This window comes from Pagrus pagrus, assembly GCF_965226575.1.
Source record: "Pagrus pagrus genome assembly, chromosome: 23".
Classification (NCBI taxonomy): Eukaryota; Metazoa; Chordata; class Actinopteri; order Spariformes; family Sparidae; genus Pagrus; species Pagrus pagrus.
This window is the reverse complement of record NC_140205.1, coordinates 20,493,254-20,502,582: the sequence shown is the minus strand read 5'-3', so window position 1 is coordinate 20,502,582 and position 9,329 is coordinate 20,493,254. Positions and strand designations below refer to the sequence as shown.

The window sequence follows — 9,329 nt, the reverse complement described above, 5'->3', positions numbered from 1 at the left end:
GGCCCAAGTAACTCCTATTCCTCTCAGCAACATCTTATATGTTTCCAAGACATGGGTTAATCTCAATACTAAGAAGAATGTTATATTTCAGACCTCCCTACAAGTTTGGAAACTTATAAGGAAATCTCAAAGCCAGGAGGGTTTTCTCTCTCTTCTCACCCCTGTTTATTTAAATCCTGATTTCCCCCCTGGATTACAGGATCAGGCCTTCTCTGTCTGGGCCACTAGAGGCATTAAAACCATAGGTGATTTGATCTTAAATGGTACTATTATGTCCTTCGACCAAGTCAGAGCGAAATATAGCCTTCCCCAAAATCGTTTTTTTAGATATTTGCAGGCACGTAGCTTCATTATGTCAGTTTCCAAATTACACCCTAACGGGTTCACTCTCTCACCTATTGAGAAGATATTGCAGAACTCTGACACAAAGAAACTTATCAGCAGGTTCTATGGGGCTCTGTCAACTCCAAATATGGACTACACTGCCCGGATAAGGTCCCTCTGGGAAACTGATTTTGGGGCCTCCATATCAGATGATGAGTGGGATAGAGTCTGGAGGAGCCCCACATGTTGTTTGTCTACCAATAGGGCTAGGGAATTACAATTTAAGATTACACACCGACTTCAAATCACCCCTGTAAAACGTCATAAATTTAATCCTTTACTTTCAAAATTCTGTAACAAATGTAAAACTGCTGAAGGTACCTATTTTCATTGTATTTTTGAATGTCCTTTTGTTGCTGATTTTTGGTACAACATGTGCAGGGAAATCGATGATATTTTGAAGAAAAAACTGTCCCTAGACCCAATTTTCTGCATTCTCGGTGTACAATCTACAGAACTTAACCTCACACCCTCCTCACTGAGGCTGCTCCAGGCCCTGCTCTTCAGCGCTAGAAGATGCATCCTCCTTCACTGGACACTGGACACCACACCTACCATTGTACACTGGAGGAGGAGTCTGATGGACTTTATCCCCCTTGAAGCTATCAGCTTATGGCAGAAGGACAAACCATTTCTTTTTTTTAACATTTGGAACCCTTTTTTGCATTATATTGGAGAGGACAGGGCTCAGGCTCTCCAGAGATGCTTATTTGGTTTAGCGTGGCCCGATGTAGATGAGCATAGCAATAGTTAGTTGACCACCACTTCTGTGTTTTGTTTATTTACTGATGTTTATTTTAGTTTCTGCTTTTTTTTTTTCTCCCCTGATGTTTCTGATCACCCCCAACATGTAGTGTTTCTGTCTTCTATGTGTGTTTGTTTGTATATTTATAAAAAAAACAAAAAAAAAACACAGTCAGTCAAAGAATACAAGAGATAAACAGGCAAAATCACAGGACAAGAAGAAAAAGTACTGAGAATAAATCAATGAAGGAGGATTAGAAGACGACAGGTGAAAAGATTACGAGCAGTAAAAAGAATAAAGGACAATAAATGGATCAAAGATAAGAAATAAAAGCAGTAAAGGTCAGAAAACAGAACAAAAGACGTCACAAGCGAGGAATTAAAAGCAGATAAATAGACTGAGAGCAGCAAAAGGAATGAAAGATGAAACTCGAGTTAAAGAAGGACGACTTCACATGAAGCGAGTCTATAAAAGTGTCTTTTAACAAGTGATTGAACAGAAGTGAGTGATTGTGCAGCCTCGTCTCCTCAGGTGAAAATGTGGCCATATCTCTTTAACACACGATTCAGTCGGCTCCAGTTTTGTGTGTCGCCATCAGACGTTTATCTCCAATCTGCTGTGAAAGCTGAAGTCATTCAGCTCCACAGTACTAATCAAATGTGACTGACTGTGGTAGCAAACCACTCACAGGACATTGATTATTGCAGGCGTCGCTCACAGCGAGCATCAGATGCACAGATTCCACATATTTTCTTCAGAAGATGAAAGTTTTCTACTTCTTGTAATATTCTGACTTTCTTTAATCCAAACATTCTGACTCCATTCTCTAAATCTGTGACATTTGTTTCTAACACGGCTCTATACTGATGATACGTGTCGTTTGTTGCATCGTTGTATATGTGTAAAAAATCAGTCAGTCAGACTTTATTGATACATTCAAACACATTGAACTGTGATTCAAAGTGCTTCACAAGTGATGGAGAAAACACAGACAGGTTTGGAGACTGATGAACTCCAACTGCAATAACATTAATAGTTCAAATCAGAAAAGATCAAATGGAAAATAAACAAACGTGTTAATAAAATATGAGGATAAAGAACAAAGGGTTGTGATGGAAACTAAATCAAAGCATCAGAATGTGAGTGGTACCAGCGGAGCCCGACAGACAGAACCCTGGGCACATGGAGCATTTAAATGTGTTGTAAAGCTAAAGACTGTGAGTGGACATTAATCCGTGACGTCAGCTGGATGGTTGAAAATTTAGAAATGACGCAGAAGACAAAGAGCTCTAGTCGGTGTTCTCACCTGGACCTGGTTCTGTGCCGAGTCGTGCTGCACATGTGGCAGCAGCGTGAAAACAAAGCTGGACTCTTCTCATGACGTCGTCCTCTCCGAGAGTGTGGAGAGCAGGACGAGGTCTCACTCCGTCTCACTTTCACACCACTGAGTCTCTCTTGTTTCAAACATATTTCATCAGCATCGGCTCAGTTTCAGCTTTTCATGTTGAGTCAACAAAAAGTCCACGTCACTTTTGATACAAACGGATTCAATCAGAGATTCAAACTAGATTCAGGTTTGATAAAATGACATTAGTCAACAATCATCTCTGTCGTCTGTGTGTCAAAGTGTTCTGATGAGGTGTTTCAGGTGCAGACGAGGACCATACAGGTGAAGGTGAGTGTCGTCTGAATCCTTCCAGGTGAACTGGACACCTGATACAAACCACGCCCAGTTGTCAGACAAACTGTCCCTCTGAATCCACTTCAGTCCCCTTCAATGTTTCCTTTGCAGAGGGAACACAGAAGCGTGACGTCTCTAACTGGGCCACGACGTCCTCCCACTTTTTAGGCTGGTGGAGGAGCCCATCCGAGACCCGAGTAGAATCACAAACAGGAAGTTGAGTCTGTGACAGAAACGTGACGACACGATAAGGACACGATGATGGGGAGAAAGTCACGACCACATCCAAAATAAGAGCGAGAGCGAGATGGGAATAATGACACAAGTGGTTTCTTACACCAATCAGAGGCAGGTAAAGTCAGCTGTGAGATGATGTCACAGAAGCTGTCAGATTGCTGTTGTGTGACTATTATTCCTAAGTGTACAGATACAAGATCCAAATGTCAACTTGTGGACCAGAACCAGGTCACTGAATGCTTCCTACAGCACTGAAGATGTCGACTCCCATCAGGACGTCTCAACACAGCGAAGGATGTGAAGAGAAAAGTGAAGAACGCACAGAAGAATTCACGTTGTTGTTTTTATCTCTGCAGCTCTGTGCACCAATCAGCTGCAGCACATGCATCATGTTCTGGTGGCCATGAAAGCGTTTGTTTTGTCAACAGGTGTTGTGCCAATGTAGGTATCCCTGACAGAAAGTGTTTCCTCTGGCCGCGGGAGCGCGCATTCATTCAGCGAAGGTGGAGAAACAGCGCTGCGCTTGCTTTCACCCAAGTAAATTAAAACTAACAACAATTGCATTGTTTAATTCAATGTTCTGGTGTTGTAATTATCTACGAGGTTTTGCAACATGGCCCACCCATCAAAATAAATGCTTTTATTCTTTTGTACGTCGTAACGTCGTACTACGCAGCCTACTGAACGGAAAAACCAAGGCAATAACTTCCTCATGTGATTGACATATAACACGCTGTAATTCAAGTCCTGGTATGGAATTTGTCGAACTAAATAAACGTCAATATCCAAAATCAAGATCACTGTGATTGTTTTCTGGCTTCAATTATTCTATTAAATCTACTTCACTCGAAATGTACTATAATGGACAGATGAAGCCTGACCATCAAATGATTTATTTTATGTGTACCTCAGATACTACTCTATAACCTCTGGGATTATGAACAAGTTTCTTCTCTTCTAGCCAAAGATATGGGGGGAAACATATTATTTCAGACTGTCAACCTGTCTGTCAGTATCCCCGCCTCAAAATGGACAGATGAAGCCTGACCATCAAATAATTTGTTTTATGTGTACTTCAGATACTACTCTATAACCTCTGGGATTATGAACAAGTTTCTTCTCTTCTAGCCAAAGATATGGGGGGATACAAATTATCCGGTTAAAATTACAAATTACAAATTACAAATTATCACTGGTTAAAATGAACACCAGTTAAAGGAATAGTTCACTCTAAAACAAAATTCAGTCATTATCGACTCACCCACATGCTGGTGATAAGTCCGGTGTAGTTTCTTATTCCTCAAAGTGCAGCTGGAGACTCGTGGGGGTACTCTCCGGCAACGACAATCCATATAACGAGTGGCGACCGGGAGAAAATATCCAGAAATCTACACAAAAACTCTGTAATATTCCTCCATACTGCTCGTCCGCTGCAATCCAAGTGTCCTGAAGTGGCGACATCCAGAGTTTACTCGAAACGACGTCATTTAGTACATTTTTCTAGCCTAAACAGTCACTATTCTATGTTTACACGCAGGACACTTGGATTGCAGCGGACGAGCAGTATGGAGGAATATTACAGAGTTTTTGGGTAGTTTTCTGGACATTTTCTCCCAGTCGCCACTTAAGCTCGTTTAGCATGAATAAATGTTACCTTTTTTTAATGTTTGCCTTTGTGTGATTACATCATTGGAATCAGTTTGTTTAAAAATCACATTATCTTATACAAACTGTATTGTTTTGATGCCATAATTTGCCTTAACACACTATGCACTGTATCAATTTTTGAATCGAGAATCGTTTGAATCGAGAATCAGTTGAATCGAGAATCGATTCTGAATCGAATCGTGACCCGAATCGGAATCGAATTGAATCTTGAGACACCCAAAGATTCACACCCCTAGTTATTACTATGCGTCGTTACTACGTGTCGTCTCGATGTGTCGTTTGACAACGTCGTTGCTATGCGTCGTCTGACAACGTCGTTATGCCTGGCTACCTGGTGGCACTGGGCGCCCCTTTCCCGGCTTACCTGCGTGGTCGGCAGAGGGAACCTCCCAGCAGAGCTGTACCACTTCAGTATTGTCCCCTGACACTAATTTATTTTTCACGTTATATGGATTGTCGTTGCCGGAGAGTACCCCCGCGAGTCTCCAGCTGCACTTTGAGGAATAAGAAACTACACCGGACTTATCACCAGCATGTGGGTGAGTCGATAATGACTGAATTTTGTTTTAGAGTGAACTATTCCTTTAAACTGTCACCCCGGTTTAAAGTTAACTTTCACTTTCACTGATCCCTGTGTCGCAGCAGCTTCTTCTCTCCGTTTAAAGGTAATTTAACGGACATTTGAAATGTTTCACACTTTAATGACTCTTTGCTCATCTTGTCAGTGTTCACTTTTGTCCGCTTGTTGGCTAAAAACAGCAGAAATCCGCTCGTTCAAAACTAACTTCGTTTAAAACAAACTTCGATAGAAGTCAGCTCAGAGGAAACCGCTTTCCGCCATTTTGTATGTGAAATAAGAGTAGAAGGGGAGTTAGTTGGTCAGTATCTGAACACAGAGTGGTTGTCACTGTGTAGCTCCACTTACTGATGACTGAAGACGAGCCGCCGCTCTCCCGCTGTCTGACGCACTAAACGCGGCTGGAGAGCAGCTGTTCGCCTGGATGTGGGAGCTGGCGGTGCTGAGGGGGCTGCAGCACCCCCTAAAACGAGGCTGTAACATATGCCGAATTTACAAGAAGGCCCGAATCATTAAGAATTTGTCATCGGCAGTGTTTCACACAGTTTATAAAGGTTCTCTTAACTCAACAACTCACAAAATGGAGCGATTTTTCAAGGGAGTCTGGGGACTTCCTCTCCCTCCTCCTCTCCCTGCTGCTGTTGACTGTAGCTGATGTGATGTATAATATGTTGGTGTTCAGGTTCTTGTTAATAATGATCAGATACATGTTATCCTGCAGATTCAAATGAGTCCAAACACATGAATGTGGCCCACCATTTACTATGATGTCATTATACAGACTGAGCAGTGGCGGAGCCAGAAATTTTTCATTGGGGTGGCCAGGGTGAGACCATTACTTAAATAGGGGTGGCAATATGTAGATACCAGAAGCATCTAGATGGCTGTTTCAATATTATATTTTTACTTATTAATTTTTTTCAATGTGAATTTGGGAAACAGTGGGCCTGCCACCATTCAGATTGTTTTTTTTAAATATATTTTTTGGCTTTTTATGCCTTTATTGATAGCACAAGGTAGAGAGAGACAGGAAAGGGGGAGGCAGAGAGAGGGGGAATGACATGCAGGAAAGAGCTGCCTGATGCGGGATTTGAACCGGAGCCGCCTGCGGTGAGGACTATAGCCTCTACATGGGGCGGCTGCTCTGCACTGCGCCACTGGCCGCCCCCAGATCAATTGGATTGTTAACAGGAAATCTCCACAAATGTAAATATTAGGCTAATAAACTTCATTAATCAGCTTGTTCCCACTGTCCTAGATTAATACATTCCATTTCTTCTTTTAGTGTCTTGTTTCCCCAAGAACAAAATCTGTGCAAGTCAAGAAGTCAGAAATAAATGTACTTTTATTTATATATTAAAGATGATGTAGATTAAAATGTTAAATTATTTAATGTTAAATTAAAATAAAATGTCTACAAGCATAACAATAAACAGCGTCTTTAGACTGGGAGTATTCGATCCGTGTGTTGGGTATACCATGAGGCATTGAAACTTCTTTGTCTGTCCCCAGAGACTGTCCTCGGGAAAACTTTTAGGGATGGCTGGACAGGTGCATCGGCCCTTGATCTGGAGATGTCTAAAACAAGAAAAAACACTATAAGCCATCATAACCATGTGCTCAAACATTTTTATAGATCAATGTCTAATATGTATGATGATGATGCAAACTGCCAAAAAAAAAAACACGAGAAGAAAAGCAGAGTGCCAACAGAGCAAGAGAAAAGTCTTAGCATGTGTGTCTGTTGTTTGAGTCTGAGCGCGAGTCTGTGAGTGTGGATCTGTGAATGTAAGGGTCTGTGTGATAGTGCCATTTAAGATCACTTTTACTTAGTTTGTAGAAAACATTTTAAGAACAAATTTTAATATTGAAACTAATCCTTTTCACAGTTAGTTTTATGTTACTCCATGGGCCGTTGTTAAAACTATTACTAATGTAATACAATACTGCTAAAAAAAATAAATAATTTATTACTTTAACAGCTCAGGAATGTTCAACGCAGCAAACTTTTATTTGTGCACTTTTCTGCAGAGATGGAAATTAAAAATGCTGATTCATCAATTAATATATTTATATATTTATGGCAAGGCAAGGCGATTTTATTTGTATAGCCCATTTTTACAAACAGTTTGTCACAAAGGGCTTTACATAGTAACATAACAACATCCTCTACCCTTAGACCCTCATATTGACTGAGGAAAAACTCCGGAAACCCTTTTAACAGGGAAACATTGGAGAAACTTCAGGGTGAGCAACAGAGGAGGGATCCCTCACCCAGGACAGGCAGACATGCAATGGATGTTGTACACAGACAGAAAACAATTTACAACACATAAGAACGTGAAAGCATAAAAAATCCACAGATTAACAGATTATTAGAATAATCATTAGTTGGAGTTCTAATTTATATACCTGTAGGAGGCCCTGTCACCCCAGGGTTGTTCACTGTCTCCTGCTGTGGGTCTGGTCTGTTGACACCTGTCAGTTGAACCACACACAATAAAATATTAATAGGAGGATTTGGTCATGTCGGGTTTAAATTATACTATACTATTACCAAACATTGTTACTTAGAATGTGATGAATAATTGCAATACACAAAGTAAACAGTAGCTGTGGGCATACCTACCTTGTGATGAGCCCTGCATGGGTTCTGTGGTGAGAGTGTCTGAAACACAAATGTTGAAACTGTCAGTAAGTCTTAATGATTTCATGAAGCATCATTACATATAACATTATAGATGATGCAAAAGGCAGAAACGGCAGGCAGTCACAGTGTGCTGTAACGTTAGCTACCTGTGGATCTGTGTTCTTCCCTGCTGACTTCATTTTCATCCTGTTCCTGTCTGTCCTCAACACTGTCCCTCCTTCCAACTTTCCCTGTCTTTCTACTGATGTAGCAGGTAATCTTTCTTTTCATTTTGCCTGACAGGTAAGGAGAGCAGCAAAATACATTAAGTTACCACACGACTATCGTTATCTGAGTGTGTATGCTCATGCATGCTGCTGCAGAGAGTAGCACTGTCTATGTCTACTGAACATGTGAGAAGACATTTGTCTATGTCTATTAAACGTTGAACTGTCCTTGTGTCATTTGACTTTGTCATTACGTCATGATGTGTCATTTGACAAAGTGTTGTTATGATGTGTGTTGTGATGTGTTGTTTGACAGTGTCATTATGATGTGTGTTATGGCGTGTCGTCTTGATGTGTCGTTGCTATGCGTCGTTGCTATGCGTCGTTGCTATGCGTCGTAACTATATGTCTTTACTACGTGTCGTCTTGATGTGTCGTTTGACAACGTCGTTGGTATGCGTCATTACTAGGGGTGGGGGAATAAATCGATTCACATAAGAATCGCGATTCTAATCATCCACAATTCTGAATTGATTCATAAACTTCAAAAATCGATTTAAAAAAAAAAATATATATATATATATTTTTTTCTATTTTGAAAAATCACACAAAACACCAATTTGTGTTATTTGTGTACAGTTTATTTTTTTCTGGGAGAAAAAGGCAGCTGACCTAAGCTTTTATTTAGGCAATTTTATTTATGCAAGTTATTTCTTGTACAGTAAGTAAGTTTTTATTTGTTTAGCATGAATAAATGTTACCTTTTTTAATGTTTGCCTTTGTGTGATTATATCATTGGAATGAGTTTGTTTAAAAAACACATTATCTTATACAAACTGTATTGTTTTGATGCCATAATTTGCCTTAACACACTATGCACTATATACATTTTTGAATCGAGAATCGGTTGAATCGAGAATCGATTCTGAATCGAATCGTGACCCTAAGAATCGGAATCGAATTGAATCGTGAGACACCCAAAGATTCACACCCCTAGTCGTTACTATGTGTCGTTACTATGTGTCGTTACTACGTGTCGTCTCGATGTGTCGTTTGACAACATTGTTGCTATGCGTCGTCTGACAACGTCGTTATGCCTGGCTACCTGGTGGCACTGGGCGCCCCTTTCCCTGCTTACCCTTCGTGGTCGGCAGAGGGAACCTCTCAGCAGAGCTGTACCA

At 40.6% G+C, this 9,329-nt stretch overlaps 1 protein-coding gene across 2 annotated transcripts; it reads right to left on the bottom strand.

Annotated features, from left to right (window-relative positions):
* Positions 1–5,659: 5,659 nt before the first annotated feature.
* LOC311252604 (uncharacterized protein) lies at positions 5,660–8,620 on the bottom strand. Of its 2 annotated transcripts, XM_084345899.1 has the most exons (5): positions 8,089–8,620; positions 7,922–7,960; positions 7,705–7,770; positions 6,771–6,870; positions 5,660–6,007 (listed from the first exon to the last, which is right to left on the bottom strand). In XM_084345899.1, exons 1-5 carry the CDS (start codon positions 8,210–8,212, stop codon positions 5,992–5,994), a joined length of 345 nt encoding a protein of 114 aa, XP_084202025.1. In that variant the 5' UTR covers positions 8,213–8,620; the 3' UTR covers positions 5,660–5,991. The 2 variants fall into 2 exon arrangements, with proteins under 2 accessions (XP_084202025.1, XP_084202024.1); XM_084345898.1 differs by lacking the exon at positions 5,660–6,007 and having other exon boundaries at positions 6,603–6,870.
* Positions 8,621–9,329: the final 709 nt, after the last annotated feature.

Coding starts and splice junctions, on each gene's coding strand:
- LOC311252604 (XM_084345898.1), bottom strand. CDS start 8,212: ATGAAAAGAAAGATTACCTGCTACATCAGTAGAAAGACAGGGAAAGTT. Junction 7,961..8,088: donor GGAAGAACACAGATCCACAG/GTAGCTAACGTT, acceptor TTTGTGTTTCAG/ACACTCTCACCACAGAACCC. Junction 7,771..7,921: donor CATGCAGGGCTCATCACAAG/GTAGGTATGCCC, acceptor TTCAACTGACAG/GTGTCAACAGACCAGACCCA.